Source organism: Rhinopithecus roxellana, chromosome 10, assembly GCF_007565055.1.
Source record: "Rhinopithecus roxellana isolate Shanxi Qingling chromosome 10, ASM756505v1, whole genome shotgun sequence".
In the NCBI taxonomy this organism is placed as follows: Eukaryota; Metazoa; Chordata; class Mammalia; order Primates; family Cercopithecidae; genus Rhinopithecus; species Rhinopithecus roxellana.
In genome coordinates, this window is record NC_044558.1 from 83,945,665 (window position 1) to 83,966,029 (window position 20,365).

The following is a 20,365-nucleotide window of genomic DNA, read 5'->3' on the forward strand; positions in this document are numbered from 1 at the left end:
ACAAAGCAAGATTCCGTCTCTAAATAAATAAATACATAAATATAAATATTTAGAAGACATCAAAAATATATATATATATACACGTATACATGATGCCACCCCCTCCCTAGGGGCAGCTTCTCCCTGATGCCATCACAAACCCTCCTGCTCTGGTCTCCCTAGATTCCCAAGTGATTGTGCCATCAGACCCCCTGGGAGGGGGCCCCTGGGAGAGGCAAGGGAGGGGCCAGCCAAAGGTCAGTCCAGCACTAAAGGATCCCCACCAAGGGCCGTTCACCTGCCCCCGGAACTCAGAACACACATGACTCGCCCCACTTGAGCTCAGGATCCCGGCATTACACGGGGCACACTGAGCCCCAGATGTTCCTAACCCCTTTCCAGCACCCTCCATCCTTGCAGAAGCAGCCACCATGCCAGACTCGAATAAGTGCCCGAAAAAGTCGGAGTCCCTGTGGAAGGGGTGGGACCGGAAGGCCCAGAAGAACGGCCTGCGGCGCCAGGTGTATGCTGTGAATGGCGACTACTACGTGGGCGAGTGGAAGGACAACGTGAAACACGGTGAGTGGGACTCTAGGACGGGCGGCCAGAGTGGGGTCGCAGCCACGGTGGGCAACAGGGCCAGGAAGGCAGCGTACAGAGCTCACTGGGGACATGAGATGTGTCCCCAAGGCTCCCCCAGGATGAGTGCTGGCCCAGGCCAGCTGGGGGCCTCCATGTGCTGGGGCTTCTGAACAAATTCAGCCCTGACTTCAACAGAGTGAGGGTCTCAGGACCAGCAGTGGACAGAGGGTCTTGAGAAACTGGCCTGTCCCCGGGGCTCTGGGACCTAGGGGGCTCAGTTCCTGCCTTCTGAGACTTGGGTTAAGCACTAGGCTGGCTGGCAACAAGAAAAGCCAATCCCCCCGAAACCAGCTTGCAGCGGGGTTCTGGGCTTTGCATTCATCTGTGATGCTCTGCAGAGGGCTGAGCTCCACGCACAAGGGAGGACCCCCTACTCCATCCCCCCGAGGAGGAGCCAGGGCTCAAGTCTGACCAGCAGGGGGCAAAGGGGTCCTGTCGATACAAACTAAATCCTGATTGGGGGAAAAAAAGAAAGAAAAAAGAGCTTTTATTTTTAAATGTGACACTGCTGCTCACTCTAGTCTTTCAATTCCAGACTGTGTACTCTCTTTTTTTTTTTTTTTTTTTTTTTTTTTTTTGAGGGGACAAGGCCTTGCTCTGTCTCAGAAAAACAGGCTGGAGTGCAATGGTGCCTCGAGATCCTGCAGCCTCAAGATCCTGGGCTCAATCCTCCTGTCTCAGCCTCCTGAATTGCCGGGATTACAAGTGGGAGTCACTGTGCCTGGCTAGATTCTGTGCTCTTTGTTTTTTTTTTTTTTTTTTAAGACGGAGTTTCACACTTGTTGCCCAGGCTGGAGTGCAGTGGCACGATCTTGGCTCACCACAACCTCCACCTCCTGAGTTCAAGCAATTCTCCTGCCTCAGCCTCCAGAGTAGCTGGGATTACAGGCATGCGCCACTATGTCCGACTAATTTTGTATTTTTAGTAAGACGAGGTTTCTCCATGTTGGTCAGGCTGGTCTCGAACTCCCGACCTCAAGTGATCCACCCGCCTTGGCCTCCCAAAGTGCTGGGATTACAGGTGTGAGCCACTGAGCCCGGCCCGATTCTGTGCTCTTAACCACCCTGCTCTCCTGCCTTGCTGGGTTAAGTGCTTTGGAGTCAAATAAACCCGGGTTAGGATCCCAGTTCCAGGCTGGGGGCGGTGGCTCACATCTGTAATCCCAGCACTTTGGGAGGCCGAGGCAGGCAGATCACCTGAGGTCAGGAGTTCGAGACTACCTTGGCCAATATGGCGAAATCCCATCTCTACTAAAGAATTACAAAAATGGGCCAGGCGGGGCCAGGTGCGGGGCGCCACTGCACTCCAGTCTGGGCGACAGAGCGAGACTCCGTCAAAAAAAAAAAAAAAAAAGGTGCCTGAGTGTATTTTTCAGTTCTTGTGGGTGGCATATGTTGTGGACAGAGCCCTGTGCACTGCACAACCCAGCTGTACTGCAGAGCAGCTGTGAAGCTTCAGGTAAGTCATTTCCTATTCACTGGGTCTTGGCCTCCCCATCTGTGACGGGACAGTGGGCTTCCATCTGTGTGCGTCTTGCCGTCCCTTAGACCTTGGAGGTGTAGACCTAATGCCGATGGGCCAGGGGCTGCAGAAAGCAGACATCAGAGAACTGAGGCCCCCTCTCTTCAAGACACATGCTTTGACCAAGCTGAAGTGAGTTGCTGTGGTATAAGCAGATCAGAAGTGGTCAAGACAGTCGTTATAGAAGTTGAGGACAGAGTGGCCTGGTGGGTCCCCACGCCGCTCATTCATTCGCTCCACAAACACTTACTGAACTCCCAATCCATTCCAGGCCCTGTGTGGGGCATCCAGCATGATCCTAGCCCTCAGGGAGCTTACTGTGTTGCAGAGAACCTGCCCAGGAAGGTAACGTGCTCATTTTACAGATGAGGCACATGGCGCTCAGAGAGAGGAAGTAACTTACTCAAGGTCAAGGGGCTACAGGTGGTGGCATCTGGATATGAAGGGGACCAGAGAGGAGACATGAAGGAGCCATGAGAACACAGACTGTGGGAGAGGTGATGTACCAGCTGAACCAGACAGGAGGAGGATGAGTTCACCAGGCAGGGGGTATGCCTGCTAGGCAGTGCAGTCAGAATTGGGGGATGCTCTGGAGGACTGAGAGGGTACTGGGCATGGCAGTGCATACCTGTAGTTCCAGCTACTCGGGAGGGTGAGGCGGGAGGATTGCTTGAGGCTAGGCATTGGAGACCAGCCTGGGCAACGTAGCAAGACCCCATCTCTGCAAAATAGAATACTTTTTTTTTTTTTTGAGACGAAGTTTTGCTCTTGTCACCCAGGCTGGAGTGCAGTGGCATGACCTTGACTCACTGAAACCTCCGCCTCCTAGGTCAAGCCTGATTCTCCTGCCTCAGCCTCCTGAGTAGCTGGAATTACAGGCATGTGCCACCACACCCAGCTAATTTTTGTATTTTTAGTAGAGACGGGGGTTTCACCATGTCGGCCTGGCTGGTCTCGAACTCCTGACCTCAGGTGATCCGTCTGCCTCGGCCTCCCAAAGTGCTGGGATTACAGGTATGAGCCACTGCACCCGGCCTTAGAAAATAGAAAACTTAAGGAATTAGCTAGATATGGTGGTATGCTCCTGTAGTCCCAGCTACTCAGGAGGCTGAGGCAGGAGGATCGCTTGAACCCAGGAGTTAAGAGAGGCTGCAGTGAGCCATGGTTGCGCCACTACACTCCAGAGTGAGACCCTGTCTCAAAAGAAAAGAAAAGAAAAAAAAGAAAAAGAAAAAAAGGAGACTGGAAACCAGTGTGGCTGCAATAGAGTGAGCAAGGGGAGAGAGACCGGGCAGGTCAGTAGCACCAACCATATAGGGTCTCACGGGCTGTGATGACATTTGCCTTTATCCCAGAGGCAAGCAGCAAATGGCTTAAAAGTAGGGGCTGGACAGGCACAGTGGTTCACGTCTGTAATCACAGCACTTTGGGAGGCTGATACAGGCAGATTATGAGGTCAGGAGTTTGAAGACCAGCCTGGCCAGCACAGTGAAACCTCGTCTCTATTAAAAAAATACAAAAAATTAGCCAGGCATGATGGCACACGCATGTAATCCCAGCTACTCGGGAGGCTGAGGCAGGAGAATTGCTTGTATCCAGGAGGCAGAGGTTGCAATAAGCCGAGATTGCGCCACTGCACTCCAGCCTGGGCAACAGAGTGAGACTCTCTCTCAAAAAAAAAAAAAAAAAAAAAGGGAGGGGGCCATGCTCGGTCACTGCTTACATCCTCACCATCCTAACACCCGGCGGGGAGGGGTGCACCACATATGTGTAGCATGAATAGTGAGTCCACATGAATTAGGAATAACCAAGTTCACACCGACTTCACAATTTGTATTGAGTACCTACTATGTGCCAGGAACTATGCTAAACTCTGTGGAAATGTAGCAGTGAAGAAAACAAAGATACCTGTTCTTATGAAGTGTATGTTTAGCAGGGCTAGACTGACAACAAATGATAAATATAATAAGTAAATAATATACTATGTTAGAGGTGGTAGGTATACATGTATGAAAACAGAAAAACCATAGGGTAATCTGAGTTTGCAGAATTAAATGGTGGTCTCAACTCAGTGAACAGATGAATTCTCAGTCAAGACTTGGAGGAGAGGGCCAGGCACGGTGGCTTACACCTGTTATCCCAGCACTTTGGGAGGCCGAGGTGGGTGGATCACGAGGTCGGGAGATGTGGACCATCCTGGCCAACATGGTGAAACCCTGTCTCAAGTAAAAATACAAAAAATTAGCCGAGCGTGGTGGCAGGAGCCTGTAGTCCCAGCTACTCGGGAGGCTGAGGCGGGAGAATGGTGTGAACCCGGGAGGCGGAGCTTGTAGTGAGCCAAGATTGTGCCACTGCACTCCAGCCTGGGTGACAGAGCCAGACTCTGTCTCGGGAAAAAAAAAAAAAAAAAGAGACTTTGGAAGAGAGGGAGTAACTGAGTGGATGTTTGCAGGGACTAGGATAGAAGGTGGCGTGACCAGCTGGAGCAGAGGAACATACCTGGGGTGTTCAAGGAACAGCCAGGAGGACGGTGTGAGTGAAACAGAGTGAGGAAGAGGAGGAGGTCAGAGAGGTTGAGGGCTGGCAGGGCATGGTGGCTCACGCCTGTAATCCCAGCACTTTGAGAGGCCGAGGTGGGCAGATCACTGGAGGTCAGGAGTTCCACAGCAGCCTGGCCAGCATGGCAAAACCCAATCTCTACTAAAAATACAACAAATTAGCTGGGTCAAGTGGTGAACGCCTGTAATCCCAGCTACTAGGGAGGCTGAGACAGGAGAATCGCTTAAATCCGGGAGGTGGAAGTTACAGTAAGCCAAGATCATGCCACTGCACTCCAGCCTGAGTGCCAGAGCAAGACTCTGCCTCAAAAAAAACAGGCCCAGCGTGGTCCCTCATGCCTGAAATCCCAGCACTTTGGGAGGTCGAGATAGGCAGATTGCCTGAGGTCAGGAGTTCAAGACCAGCCTAGCCAACATGGTGAAACCCCATCTCTACTAAAAATACAAAAATTAGCCGGGCATGATGGCAGGTGCCTGTAATCCCAGCTACTTGGGAGGCTGAGACAAGAGAATTGCTTGAACCTGGGAGGAGGAGGTTACAGTGAGCTGAGATTGCGCCATTGCACTCCAGCCTGGGAGTTTCCAAGAGCGAAACTCCATCTTAAAAAAAAAAAAAAAAAAAGAAAGTTGTGGGCTAAAGAAGGGTAGTCAGATCATACAGGACCTTGTCAGCCACGGTAAGAACTTTGGATTTGACTCTGTGACACAGGGAGGATTTAGAGCAGAGGAATGACATGATCTGATTCATGTCCTATAACACCCATGCTGGCTATTTTGTTGTGAATGAGGTGGGGGCAGCAAGACCCCTCAGAGGCCCTTGCAGACATCCACATGAGAGATGACAGCATCAGTAAATCAGGAGAACGAAGCACCCCATAAAAGCAAATTATTAGAAAGGCAGGAATAGAGCCAACCTCGGGGAAGGCTTAGAACAACTTTGCCATCTTATTTCTGCTTCTCCCTGGCTGGGCTTTTTTCTCTCTTCCTGCAAGTATACCTCTGCATGATACACATGTCTGCCAGCATCTTAGTGACAGGATGGAGGAATCCCCTTCACTTCCTGATGTAGTTTCATTTTGTTTGAGACAGAGTTGTGTTCTGTCGCCCAGGCTGGAGTGCAGTGCTGCGATCTCGGCTCACTACAACCTCCGCCTCCCGGGTTCAAGCCATTCTCCTGCCTCAGCCTCCCAAGTAGCTGGGACTACAGGTGCGCACCACCATGCCCAGCTAATTTTTGTATTTTTAGTAGAGACAGGGTTTCACCATGTTGGCCAGGATGGTCTCGATCTCCTGACCTCATGATCCACCTGCCTCAGCCTCCCAAAGTGCTGGGATTACAGGCATGAGCCACCGTGTCCGACCTGTTTATTTGTTTTGAGACAGAGTCTCACTCTCTCCAGGCTGGAGTGCAGTGGTGCAATCTCACTCACTGCAACCTCTGCCTCTGAAGTTCAAGCAATTCTCCTACCTCAACCTCCTGAGTAGCTGGGATTACAGGCACACACCACCACACCAGGCTAATTTGTGTCTATTTAGTAGAGACAGGGCTTAACCATGTTGCCTAGGCTAGTCTTGAACTTCTGGCCTCAAGTGATTCACCTGCCTCAGCCTCCCAAATTGCTGGGATTACAGGGGTGAGCCGCCGTGCCCAGCCTTAGGTCTCCAAATCTTGTACATCTTATAACAAAAAGTATGCACCCTTTGACAGAACATCTCCACATTTTCCCCACCCCACCAGCCCCTGGTAACTGCTATTTTACTGTTTCTATGAGTTTGACTTTTTTAGATTCCACATATAAGTAAAATCATGCAGTATTTGTCTTTCTGTGCTTGGCTTAATTTCACTTGGCATAATGTCCTCCAGATTCATCCATGTTGTCACAAATGGCATGTTTTCTTTCTTTCTTTCTCCTTTTCCTTCCTTCCCTTCCTTCCTTCCCCCCTCCCTCCCCCTGACCCCCTTTCTTCCTTTCTTTCTTTCTTTCTTTTTTTTTTTTTTTTGAGGCGGAGTCTCGCTCTGTCGCCCGGGCTGGAGTGCAGTGGCGCAATCTCGGCTCACTGCAAGCTCCGCCTCCCGGGTTCACGCCATTCTCCTGCCTCAGCCTCCCGAGTAGCTGGGACTACAGGCGACCGCCACCTCGCCCGGCTAGTTTTTGTATTTTTAGTAGAGATGAGGTTTCACTGTGTTAGCCAGGATGGCCTCGATCTCCTGACCTCGTGATCCGCCTGTCTCGGCCTCTCAAAGTGCTGGGATTACAGGCTTGAGCCACCGTGCCCAGCCCCTTTCTTCCTTTCTTGGAGTCTCACTCTGTCACCTGAGCTGGAGTGCAGTGGCACGACCTCGGCTCACTGCAACCTCTGACTCCCAGGTTCAAGTGATTCTCCTGCCTCAGCCTCCAGAGTAGCTGGGATTACAGGTATGCACCACCACGCCCAGCTAATTTTTGTATTTTTAGTAGATACCAGGTTTCACCATGTTGGCCAGGCTGGTCTCGAACTCCTGACCTCAAGTGATCAGCCTGCCTTGGCCTCCCAAAGTGCTGGGATTACAGGCATGAGCCACTGCTCCCAGCCCCCATAAGATTTTTTTTTTTTTTTTTTTTTTTTTTTTGAGATTGAGAGAGAGAATCTCACTCTTGTTGCCCAGGCTGGAGTGCAATGGTGTGATCTCGGCTCAGCTCACTGTAACCTCCACCTTCCAGGTTCAAGCAGTTTTCCCACCTCAGCCTCACAAGTAGCTGAGATTACAGGCACCCACCACCACACCCAGCTAATTTTTTATATTTTTAGTAGAGATGGGGTTTCACTGTATTGGCCAGACTGGTCTCGACCTCCTGACCTCAGGCAATCCACCAGCCTCAGCCTCCCAAAGTGCTGGGATTACATGTGTGAGCCACCGCACCCAGCCCCCCCATAAGATATTCTTACACCCATTTTATAGCTGAGGTATCTGAGGCTCAGAGAGACCCAAGGAATTAACTTACTTGGTTAAGGTCACAAAGCTCAGAAGGATAATGTTGAATTTGTTGCTGGGTTACCAAGGACCCAGACTTGAATTGGCCAATATAGGTACTCCACAAATATTTTATTCATCCTTTCATTAAATATGTATTAAGCTGGGTGCAGTGGTGTGTGCTTGTATTCCCAGCTCTTCAAGAGGCTGAGAAGGGAGAATCTCTTGAGCTCAAGAGTTCAAGACCAGCCTGGGCAACATAGCAACACCCTATCTCTAAAAGAAAGAAATGCCTGGTGTGGTGCCTTGTGCCTGTAATCCCAATACTTTGGGAGTCCCAGGCAGGAGGATTGCTTGAGCCCAATAGTTTGAGACCAGCCTGGGCAATATAGAGAGACTCCACCTCTATAAATTTTTTTTAAAAATTAGCCAGGTGGAGTGGCATGCACCTGTGGTCTCAGGTACTCAAGAGGCTGAGGTGGAAGGATCATTTGAGCCTGGGTGGTTGAGGCTGCAGTGAGCTGTGCACGTTAGCCTAGGCAATACAGCCAGTCCTTTCCTGTCTAAAAACAAAAAACTGGGTGCAGTGGCTCATGCCTGTAATCCCAGCACTTTGGGAGGCCGAGGCGGGTGGATCATCTGAGGTTGGGAGTTTGAAACCAGCCTGACCAACATGGAGAGACCCTGTCTCTACTGAAAATACAAAATCAGCCGGGTGTGGTGGTGCATTCCCATAATCCCAGCTACTAGATGGGCTGAGGCAGAAGAATTGCTTGTACCTAAGAGGTGGAGGTTGCAGTGAGCCAAGATCGAGCCATTGCACTCCAGCCTGGGCAATGAGAGCGAAACTCCGTCTCAAAAAAAAAAAAAAGGGTCGGGCACGGTAGCTCAAGTCTGTAATCCCAGCACTTTGGGAGGCCGAGATGGGCGGATCACAAGGTCAGGAGATAGAGACCATCCTGGCTAACACAGTGAAACTCCGTCTCTACTAAAAAATACAAAAAAAAAAAAAAAAACTAGTCGAGTGTGTTGGCGGGCGCCTGTAGTCCCAGCTACTCAGGAGGCTGAGGCAGGAGAATGGCGTAAACCCGGGAGGCAGAGCTTGCAGTGAGCTGAGATCCGGCCATTGCACTCCAGCCTGGGCGACAGAGCGAGACTCCGTCTCAAAAAAAAAAAAAAAAAAAAAAGTCTGGGCACGGTGGCTCATGCCTGTAATCCCAGCATTACAGGAGGGGCCAAGGCAGGCAGATCACAATGTCAGGAGTTAGACACCAGCCTGGCCAATATGGTGAAACCACATCTCTACTAAAAATACAAAAATTAGCTGGGCATGGTGGCGGGTGCCTGTAATTCTAGCTACTGGGGAGGCTGAGGCAGGAGAATCTGTTGAACCCAGGAGGCGGAGGTTGCAGTGAGCTGAGATCACAACACTGCACTTCAGCCTGGGTGACAGAGCAAGACTCTATCTCAAAAAAAAAAAAAAAAACAATTAACAGGTATTAGTCACCTACAACATGCTATCGGGGGAACCCCCCGCCCAGATATTCAACATGGGTTCTTTTCTATTTTGCTAAGTGTCGACTGGTCTGAGAAATAAAGGGAAAGAGTACAAAAGAGAGAAATTTTAAAGCTGGGTGTCTGGGGGAGACATCACACGTCAGCAGGTTCCATGATGCTCCTGAGCCGTAAAACCAGCAAGTTTTTATTAGCGACTTTCAAAAGGGGAGGGAGTGTACGAATAGGTTGTGGGTCACAGGGATCACATGCTTCACAAGGTAATAAAATATCACAAAGCAAATGGAGGAAGGGCGAGATCACAGGACCACAGGATGGGGCGAAATTAAAATTGCTAATGAAGTTTCGGGCACGCATTTTCATTGATAACATCTTATCAGGAGACAGGGTTTGAGAGCAGACAATCTGTCTGACCAGAATTTATTAGGGGGGAATTTCCTCATCCTAATAAGCTTGGGAGCGCTACAGAAGACCGGGGCTTAGTTCATCCCTTTGGCTTCGACGGTAAAAGACAGCCGCCCCCTAAGGGGCCATTTAGAGGCCTACTCTCAGGGGCGCATTCTTTTTCTCAGGGATGTTCCTTGCTGAGAAAAAGAATTCAGCGATATTTCTCCTATTTGCTTTTGAAAGAAGAGAAATGTGGCTCTGTTCTGCCCGGCTCACCAGCAGTCAGAGTTTAAGGTTATCTCCCTTGTTCCCTGAACACTGCTGTTATCCTGTTCTTTTTTCAAGGTGCCCAGATTTCATATTGTTCAAACACACGTGCTGTACAAACAATCTGTGCAATTAATGTAATCATCACATGGTCCTGAGGCGACATTCATCTTCCTCAGTTTACAAAGATGATGGGATTAAGAGATTAAAGACAAGACAGGCATAGGAAATCACAAGGGTATTGATTGGGGAAGTGGTAAGTGTCCGTGAAATCTTCACAATTTATGTTCAGAGATTGCAGTAACGACAGGTGTAAGAAATTATAAAAGTATTAATTTGGGGAACTAATAAATATCCATGAAATCTTCACAATTTATGTTCTTCTGCCACGGCTTCAGCCGGTCCCTCCATTCAGGGTCCCTGATTTCCCGCAACAACATGCCAGGCACAGTTTTTTTTTTTTTTTTTTTTTTTTGAGATGGAGTTTCGCTCTTTTTTCCCAGGCTGGAGCACAATGACGCCATCTCGTCTCACTGCAACCTCCGCCTCCCAGTTTCAAGTGATTCTCCTGCCTCAGCTTCCTGAGTAGCTGGGATTACAGGTGCCTGCCACCACGCCCAGCTAATTTTTATAGTTTTAGTAGACACAGGGTTTCACCATATTGGCCAGGCTGGTCTCGAACTCCTGACCTCAGGTGATCCACCCACCTCAGCTTCCCAAAATGCTGGGATTACGGGCGTTAGCCACTGTGCCCAGTCTCCAGGCACAGGTTTTCAGTGCAGTGAACAAAACAGATCAAAGTCTGTGCCCTCCTGCAGCTCACATTCTCCTGGAAAGGACAGACATGCGACACTAATCAACAAACAGAGAATTACCTCTGGCTGGATGCAGTGGCTCATGCCTGTAATCCCAGAACTTTGGGAGGCCGAGGTGGATGTATCACTTGAAGTCAGGAGTTTGAGACCTGCCTGGCCAACATGGAACCCCCATCTTTACTAAAACACAAAATTAGCTAGGTGTGTTGGCTCACACTTATAGTCCTAGCTACTCTGGATGCTGAGTCAGGAGTATCTCTTGAACCCGGGAGGCAGAAGTTGCAGTAAGCTGAGATTGTGCCACTGCACTCCAACCTGGGTGACAGAGAGAGACACTGTCTCAAAAAAAAAAAAAAAAAAACGGAACTTTCCTGGCCTTCTCCTGGGTACTGGGTGTCTAGGATGATGTGCAGAGCCTGTCCCAGCTCTCAAGATTCATCCAGTCAGGGACCCCTGAGGCTCAGGCAGGCACACCACCCCCACCCCTGGGTGTCCACATCTGCAGCATTGCCCATCTGTGTGTCACCAGGGAAAGGAACACAGGTCTGGAAGAAGAACGGAGCCATCTATGAAGGGGACTGGAAGTTTGGGAAGCGCGACGGCTATGGCACCCTCAGCCTTCCTGATCAACAGACAGGAAAATGCAGGAGAGTCTACTCAGGCTGGTGGAAAGGTGATAAGAAATCGGTGAGGAGGGCTGCCAGCCAGGCTGTGTGTGTGTGTGTATGTATGTGTAGGGGGAGCCGAGAGAGGCCTGGGAGAAAAGAGAGGGGAGGTCTACAGGGAGGAGGACAAGGTTGTGGTACGTGTGGGAGAAGGAAGGGGTGGGGGAATTGCAAAGTTTCTCAGAACAAAATCCAGGAAACAGGAAGCAAGAGAAGGCCAGGGAGGAGCTCACAAAACCCTGTGGTTGCGAGGAGCCAGCCAGGCTTGTGGGGACAAAGTTGCCTCCACCCTCTTCCCCCTTACTTCCTGGCTTTCTTTTCCCCGGGCATCTCTTTTTAAGAATTTCCCTTCTGCTGGGGCTGGATAAAAGGGGAGGTAGGAAAAGTGGGAGCAAGAGGGCAGAGGACAAGAGAGGAGCGAGCATCCCGAGGGGCCAAAGCCAGCCAGAGGCACGTGCTCAGCCCAGAAACACCCAAGCTGGGCACAGGTTGCCTCCACCTACTCCCACCAGTGTGGAGGAATCCTCTCCATCAGTCCTGGAGACACAATAATAAACAATATTGCAACTGAGCAACTACTATTGTGAGCCTGAAACACATATTTAAAACTTTTTTTTTTGTTTTTTGAGACAGAGTCTCGCTGTGTTGCCCAGGCTGGAGTGCAGTGGTGCGATCTCGGCTCTCTGCAACCTCCGCCTCCTGGGTTCAAGCAATTCTCATGCCTCAGCCTCCCGAGTAGCTGGGACTACAGGCGCCCGCCACCATGCCCAGCTAATTTTTTATATTTTTAGTAGAGACAGGCTTTCACGCCCGGTCACCACGCCCACCCTGAAACACATATTTAATATTCAGTTAACTCTCACAGCAACGGCTCATCATCATCATCATGCCCATTTTATTGATAAGCAAACAAGCTCGAAGAGATGAGGTGTCTTGTAACTGCCCAAGGGGTTCACCTTGCCCACGCCTGGCCCTGAGTTGTATTATTTCTCAAATCAGTCTCCCCGAACATTCTGGCTGCAGAGGTTTTAAGGATAACTTGAGGGCCGGATGTGGTTTCTCACACCTGTAATCCCATCACTGTGGGAGGCCAAGGCAGGTGGGTCACGAGGTCAGGAGATCGAGACCATCCTGGCTAACACAGTGAAACCCCATTTCTACTAAAAATACAAAATAATTAACTGGGCATGGTGGCAGGTGCCTGTAGTCCCAGCTACTCAGGAGGCTGAGGCAGGAGAATGGCGTGAACCGGGGAGGCGGAACTTGCAGTGAGCCAAGATCCAGCCTGGGTGACAGAGCGAGACTCTGTCTCAAAAAAAAAAAAAAAAAAAAAAAAAAAAGGATAACTTGATGGGTGGGGAAAAGACAGTGAGCCCGGCGTGCTGATTGGTCAGAGATGAAATCATAGGGAGTCAAAACTGTCTTTTTGCCCTGAGTCAGTTCCTGGGTGGGGGGCCACAAGATCACATAAGTCAGTTTATTGATCTGGGTGGTGCCAGCTGATCCATCAAGTGCAAGTTCTGAAAAATATCTTCAGCACTGATATTAGCAGCAGTTTAGGGAGGGTCAGAATCTTGTAGCTTCCAGCTGCATGACTCCTAAACCATAATTTATAATCTTGTAGCTAATGTTAATCCTACAAAGGCAATGTAGTCCCCAGGCAAGAAGGAGGTCTTTGGGAAAGGGCTATTACTGTCTTTGTTTAAACTATAAACTATAAACTAAGTTTCTCCCAAAGTTAGTTCAGCTTAAGCCCCGGAATGGACACGGACAGCTTAGAGGTTAGAAGCAAGATGGGGTCAGTTAAATCTCTTTCACTGTCTCAGTCATCATTCTGCAAAGGCAGCTTCAGTCTTGCCTGGAGTCACACAGCTAGCAAGTGGTAGAGCCCAGGGTTTCGTGTTCTCTGCTCCCAAACTGTTTATTGGCAAAGTAGGAAGAGAAAGCTCCAAATAACCAGTTTACATAAAATACGGTGTTAGGGCCTGGCGTGGTGGCTCACGTCTGTAATCCCAGCACTTTAGGAGGCCGAGGAGGGCGGATCACGAGGTCAGGAGATCGAGACCACCCTGGCTAACACAGTGAAACCCTGTCTCTACTAAAAATACAAAAAATTAGCCGGGCGTGGTGGCGGGCGCCTGTAGTCCCAGCTGCTCGGAAGGCTGAGGCAGGAGAATGGTGTAAACCCGGGAGGCGGAGCTTGCAGTGAGCAGACATCACACCACTGCACTCCAGCCTGAGTGACAGCGAGACTCCGTCTCAAAAAAAAAAAAAAAAGAAAAGAAAAAAAAAGAATATGGTGTTAGGAGGGATGTTTTCACAGGATGCCCAGAGGAAGATCATTAAGCCCAGCCTAGAGAATTCAGGGCAGAAGGCTAGGCACAATGGCTCATGCCTGTAATCCCAGCAATTTGGGAGGCCAACGGGGGTGGATCACTTGAGGTCAGGAGTTCGAGACTAGCCTGGCCAACATGGTGAAACCCCCGTCTCTACTAAATAAAAATACAAAAAAAATTAGCTGGGCATAGTGGTGTGCACCTGTAGTCCCAGCTGGGGAGACGGAGGCATGAGAATCGCTTGAACCTGCAAGGCAGAGGTTGCAGTGAGCCGAGATCGCGCCACTGCACTTTAGCCTGGGCAACAGAGCAAGACTCCGTCTCAAAATAAATAAATAAAACTATATAATAATAATTAGCTGGATGTTGTGGTGTACATCTGTAGTCCCAAATTCTCAAAAGGCTGAGGCAGGAGGATTGCTTGATCTCAGAAAGCTGAGGCTACAGTGAGCTATGGTGGTGCCACCACACTCCAGCATGGACAACAGAGCAAGACTTGTATCAAAAAGAGGGAATTCAGGACAGGCTTCCTGTAGGAGGTGACACTAAAAGATGCTAGGAGTTAACCAGGGGGAAAAAAAAAAGGGAGAAAGATGGGAAGCAAAAAATAGCAAAGGGAAGGAGATGTAAAACAGCAGAGTTGTGTCTGACCTGGGGCAGGAGTGAGGAGAAGAGTTGCAGGGGCCCTCAGGGATATGTGGGAAATCAGGATTTTGAGGAGTAGACGTGGCTTCTCAACCCAACCTCCTCGGGTGTGATCTGCAAACAGACCTTGTTTCCCTGCTGTTGGACACTAAGTGTGGTGTTTTTTTTGTTTTTTATTTTTTGTTTTGAGACAGTCTCTCGCTCTGTTGACCAGGCGGGAATGCAATGGCGTGATCTCGGCTCACTGCAACCTCCGACTCCTGGGTTCAAGCAATTCTTCTCCCTCAGCCTCCCAAGTAGCTAGTATTACAGGTGTCGGCCACCACGCTCAGCTAATTTTTTGTATTTTTAATAGAGACAGAGTTTTGCCATGTTGGTCAGGCTGGTCTCAAACTCCTGACCTCAGGTGATCCACCCGCCTCGGCCTCCCAAAGTGCTGGGATTACAGGCATGAGCCACTGCACCTGGCCTCAACATGAGTGAGTCTCAAATGCATTTGGCTGACCGAGATGCAGTAACAGTGTAGATTTACTTTCTCACCTGAAAGAACAAAACAAAATGGATAAAATGTGTATGAAACCATGTTTTTCAAGACTTCGGACATCAGTCAACAGAGGACAGTGATCCCTGAGGGACAGGCAACAAACGGGGTGAGCCCAGTGATTGCTCCCACAATGTTACTGTCTTGGGAATTTCCAGGCCATGATGCAGAGAGGGGGAACCCGCGCCAGGCTAAGTATGGTGTTTATGTTCATTTTTCTGGGTCAAAAGAAGAGTTGGGGCCGGGCGCGGTGGCTCAAGCCTGTAATCCCAGCACTTTGGGAGGCCGAGGCGGGCGGATCACGAGGTCAGGAGATCGAGACCATCCTGGCTAACATGGTGAAACCCCGTCTCTACTAAAAAATACAAAAAAACTAGCCGGGCGAGGTGGCTGGCGCCTGTAGTCCCAGCTACTCGGGAGACTGAGGCAGGAGAATGGCGTGAACCTGGGAGGCGGAGCTTGCAGTGAGCTGAGATCCGGCCACTGCACTCCCTCCAGGGCCACAGAGCAAGACTCCGTCTCAAAAAAAAAAAAAAAAAAAAGAAGAGTTGGAGGGGGGGCGAGCATGATCAGATGGGCGATTTTTTTTTTTTTTTTTTGAGACAGCGTCTCACTCCGTCACCCAGGGTACAGTGCAGTGGCAGGATCTCAGCTCACTGCAACCTCCATCTGCCAGGTTCAGATGATTCTCCTGCCTCAGCCTCCCGAGTAACTGGGATCACAGGTGCCACCATCATGTCCAGCTAATTTTTTGTATTTTTAGTAGAGATGGGGTTTCACCATGTTGGCCAGGCTGGTCTCAAACTCCTGACCTCAAGTGATCCACCCACCTCGGCCTCCTAAAGTGAGTCAGTGAGCTACAGCGCCCTGCCTAGATGAGCGATTTAAAGAATCCTCTGGCGCTGTAGGGGCTGCGTGATGCACGGTGGGGTGGGGATGAGAGAGGAGAGGGTGGGTCAGTGAGAAGGGACTTTAATGACCAGCTGGATGAAGGCGGCTGCAGAGGGACAGAGAGAAACAGAGCATGAGGAGGTCCTTCAAGACATTATCAGCAGGCACTGTGGCTCACGCCTGTAATCCCAGCACTTTGGGAGGCTGAGGCGGGCGGATCACTTGAAGTCAGGAGCTCAAGACCAGCCTGGCCAATATGGTGAAACCCTGTCTCTCCTAAAAACACAAAAATTAGCAGGATGTGGTGGTGCATGTCTGTAATCCCAGCTGCTTGGGAGACTGAAGCAGGAAAATCACTTGAACCCGGGAGGCGGAGGTTACGTGAGCCGAGATCACAGCACTGCACTCTAGCCTGGGTGACAGAGCGGGGCTCTAGCTCAAAAAAAAAAAAAAAAAGAAAAAGACACGATCCTCCGCTAAGACACGACCCTCCGCTTGGACATAGGGCTGAGGAAGAAGGAAGAAGCTGGGGTGTGTGGCTCTGGGGGTGCCTGGGAGGACGGCGGGCTTTCCTGGTTTGGCGGGGCGTGGCGGGGGGGAGCCCTGAGTAGTAGCATCTTCGTGCTTTCAGGGTTATGGGATCCAGTTTTTCGGACCCAAGGAGTATTATGAGGGTGAGTGGTGTGGCAGCCAGCGCAGCGGGTGGGGCCGCATGTACTACAGCAACGGGGACATCTACGAGGGACAGTGGGAGAACGACAAGCCCAACGGGGAGGGCATGCTGCGCCTGAGTGAGTACCCCGCCCCCGCTGACCCCGCCCACATGACCACGCCCCCGGCAGCGAGCTGGCCACGCCCATCTGGTCCCACAGAGACAGGCCACACCCCACACTCTTGTCCCACACTGGCCCTTGTGCCAATGTGGGACAAGAGAGGAAGAGGACCCTATCCCTTCCCTCAGTCACAAAAGGTCACATATATATGATTCTATTTATATGAAATTTTCAGAACACGCAACTTCATAGAGACAGAAAGTAGACTAATGGTTGCCTAGGACTATGGGAATGGTGAGGTTAGCGGGTGTGGGGAATGGCTGCTTAATGGGCACGGGGTTTCCTTTTGGGGTGACTAAAACGTTTTGAAAGTAGATAGAGGTAATGGTTGCACAGCATTGTGAATGTACTAAATGCCACTGAACTATACACTTCAAAATGGTCAACTTATGTTATATGAACTTATATCCCAATTTTAATAAACAGGCCAGGCGCGGTGGCTCACGCCTGTAATCCCAGCACTTTGGGAGGCAGAGGTGGGCAGATCATAAGGTCAGGAGTTTGAGATCAGCCTGACCAACGTGGAGAAACCCCATCTATATTAAAAATACAAAAATTAACTGGGTGTGGTGGTGGGCACCTGTAATCCCAGGTACTCAGGAGGCTGAGGCAGGAGAATCGCTTGAACCTGGGAGACGGAGGTTGCGGTGAGCTGAGACTGGGCCATTGCATTCCAGCCTGGGCTACAAGAGCGAAACTCCATCTGAAAAAAATTTTAAAAAACATTTAAAAATAATTAAAAGAATAAAAACAGACTGGGCACGGTGTCTCCCGCCTGTAATCCCAGCACTTTGAGAGGCCGAGGCGGGTGGATCACCTGAGGTCAGGAGTTCAATACCAGCCTGGCCAACATGGAGAAACCCCATCTCTACAAAAATACAAAAAATTAGCCGGGCATGGTGGCACGAACCTATAATCCCAGCTACTTGGGAGGCTGAGACAGGAGAATTGTTTGAACTCAGGAGGCAGAGGTTGTCACTCAGGCTGGAGTACTGTGGGGCAATCTCAGCTCATTGCAGCCTCAACTTCCTGAACTTAAGCCATCCTCCCAACTCAGCCTCCCAAGTAGCTGGGACTATAGGTACACACCACCATGCCCAGGTAATTTTTTAAAAATTGTTTTTGCAGAGATGGAGTCTCACTATATTGCTCAGGCTGGTCTTGATCTCCTGGGCTTACGAGCCTCCTATCTTGTCCTCCCAATACGTTGGGATTTGCACGGAGCTCTGGAAGAGCGACCCCTGGGGGTCTAGCTTAGTTTGGTGTACCCTGCACCACACCTCCCTGTCCTTTCCCCCCAGAGAACGGGAACCGCTACGAGGGCTGCTGGGAGAGAGGCATGAAGAACGGGGCAGGGCGTTTCTTCCATCTGGACCACGGCCAGCTGTTTGAAGGCTTCTGGGTGGACAATATGGCCAAGTGCGGGACGATGATGGACTTTGGTCGTGACGAGGCCCCTGAGCCCACTCAGTTCCCCATTCCTGAGGTGGGCAGCCCTCACCAGGGCCCTGTAGCCACACCCAGACAGAGACAGAAGCCAGCACCCCCAGCCATGCCCAGCCCAGACCTGCCAGGCCAGCCCAGACAGGGAACAGACAAGGTTTTGTTTTCAGTCAGGGCATCCCTAGCAAGAGAGGCGGCTCCTGATGAGGCTGGCAGCACCCCACAGGGCAGGCAGCACCAGTCAAGGCTGGCAGCCTGGGTCCTGCTCTCCAAACCAACTTCTTGGTATTTCCCTCCAGGTCAAAATCCTAGACCCTGATGGTGTGCTGGCGGAAGCCTTGGCCATGTTCAAGAAGACAGAGGAAGGAGATTGATGCCAGGTAAGAGGTGGGCATGCCTGCCACGTTCTGATGTGGCTGAGGCTGCTCCAGGGCCTGGAACAATGCACAGATCTCCTGGGGTCTCCAAAGGGCTTGGCGTAGGGGAGTGGGGGAGCAAGATCAGAGCGGGCGGGCTTCTTGCCTCCTACAGTCCAGGTGTCCTTTTTGACTCTTCCTCTTCAAAACCCGTTTCGGCCGGCCATGGTGGCTCTTGCCTGTGATTCCAGCACTTTGGGAGGCCAAGGCAGGCGGATCACTGGAGGTCAGGAATTCAAGACCAGCCTGGCCAACATGATGAAACCCTGTCTCTACTAAAAATACAAAAATTAGCCAGGCATGGTGGCAGGCACCTGTAGTCCCAGCTACTTGAGAGGCTGAGGCAGGGGAATCGCTTGAACCCGGGAGGTCTCCATCTTGCAGTGAGTTGAGATCACACCACTGCACTCCAGCCTGGGTGACAGAATGGGACTCCGTCTCAAAAAAACAAAACTCGCTGGGCACGGTGGCTCACGCCTGTAATCCCAGCACTTTGGAAGGCCGAGGTAGGTGGATCACGAGGTCAGGAGTTCAAGACTAGCTTGGCCAAGATGGTGAAACCCCATCTGTATTAAAAATGCAAAAATTAGCCGGGCGTAGGGGCAGGCACCTGTAATCCCAGCTACTCAGGAGGCTGAGGCAGAGAATTGCTTGAACCCGGGAGGTGGAGGTTGCAGTGAGCTGAGATTGTGCCACTGCACTCCAGCCTGGGCAAGACTCTGTCTCAAACAAACAAACAACAAACAAAAAAAACATTTCACTGAAGACCAGTACATTCCAGTCCTGCTCGAAACCTTCTGTTTGCACCCTGGGCCACATAACTGGGCTGGGCACGGGGTTGAAAGGAGGTGGCCTTCTGGCTTCTGAACACCCTGGAGTAAGGCAATTGGCCTTCAGCCTCCATTTGCACATCTGTCCAGTGGGGTCTTGTCCAGTCCAAGCCCTCCTGAGCACGCTGTGAGGGTTTGAGGAGAAGACATTGGTACAGAGTCTTTCAAATGCCAGCTCCGCTATCCCCCTCTCCCCTGCAGAGAAAAAAAGAACGCTTCAGGAGAAATTCGAGCCTGCGTCACCTGATCGCTCAGACCAGAGCGGCTCTGCTCTGTCTGGAGGAGTCAGCAGCGGCTCCGGGCATGCCCCTGGCACCCTCAGAGGGCCCCTCACTGCCCCCAGCACTGGGTCGTTCCTTGCCAATAGGAAGGCCGGTGCTTCTCTCCCAGGCTGGCCTCAAGACCCTCTTCATTCTCTGATCTCATCCTGGAGTGCATGAGAATAAAGAATAACCAGGTGGTGTAAGCCTGGGCCTATGGGGTAAGGATGGGGCACTCGAGGGGGCTCAGGAGGGGTTTCAGGTTTAGAGGAGGGAAGACCTGCCTTGGCTGGGCTGCCTGGGCTTAGCTGGGGGGAGTAAGGGCAGGTCTTTTTTTTTTTTTGAGAAGGAGTCTCGCTCTGTCACCCAGGCTGGAGGGCAGTAGCCAGATCTCAGCTCACTGCAAACTCTGCCTCCCGGGTTTACACCATTCTCCTGCCTCAGCCTCCCGAGTAGCTGGGACTACAGGCGCCCGCCACCTCGCCCGGCTAGTTTTTTGTATTTTTTTAGTAGAGACGGGGTTTCACCGTGTTAGCCAGGATGGTCTCGATCTCCTGACCTCGTGATCCGCCCGCCTCGGCCTCCCAAAGTGCTGGGATTACAGGCTTGAGCCACCGCGCCCGGCCAGGGCAGGTCTTAGGCCGGGTGCAGCGGCTCATTCCTGTAATCCCAGCACTTTGGGAGGCCAAGGTAAGAGGATTGCTTGAGGCCAGGAGTTCGAGACCAGCCTAGGCAACATAGCAAGACCCTGACTCTACAAAAAAATTTTTTTAAATATAAAAGAAAGGAAAAGAAAAAGAGAAAGAAATGGCAGGTCCCCTGTGAGATAACCTAGATAACCCAGAGAGAAGGTCTGCATCCTGACAC

General features: G+C 50.9%; 1 protein-coding gene across 1 annotated transcript; it reads left to right on the forward strand.

The window, feature by feature from the left end:
- Positions 1 to 239: 239 nt before the first annotated feature.
- Positions 240 to 19,700, forward strand: MORN3 (MORN repeat containing 3). The gene is made up of 6 exons (XM_030939416.1): positions 240 to 558; positions 11,168 to 11,325; positions 16,348 to 16,507; positions 17,851 to 18,035; positions 18,292 to 18,372; positions 19,440 to 19,700. The coding sequence occupies exons 1-5, from the start codon at positions 411 to 413 to the stop codon at positions 18,364 to 18,366; spliced, it is 726 nt and encodes a 241-aa protein (XP_030795276.1). The 5' UTR covers positions 240 to 410; the 3' UTR covers positions 18,367 to 18,372; positions 19,440 to 19,700.
- Positions 19,701 to 20,365: the final 665 nt, after the last annotated feature.

Bases quoted from the DNA above. Each gene is read 5' to 3' on its own strand.
- MORN3 (XM_030939416.1), top strand. From the start codon at position 411: ATGCCAGACTCGAATAAGTGCCCGAAAAAGTCGGAGTCCCTGTGGAAG. The intron at 559-11,167 runs GTGAGTGGGACT...GTGTGTCACCAG, and splicing joins GAAGGACAACGTGAAACACG to GGAAAGGAACACAGGTCTGG. The intron at 18,036-18,291 runs GTGGGCAGCCCT...ATTTCCCTCCAG, and splicing joins CTCAGTTCCCCATTCCTGAG to GTCAAAATCCTAGACCCTGA.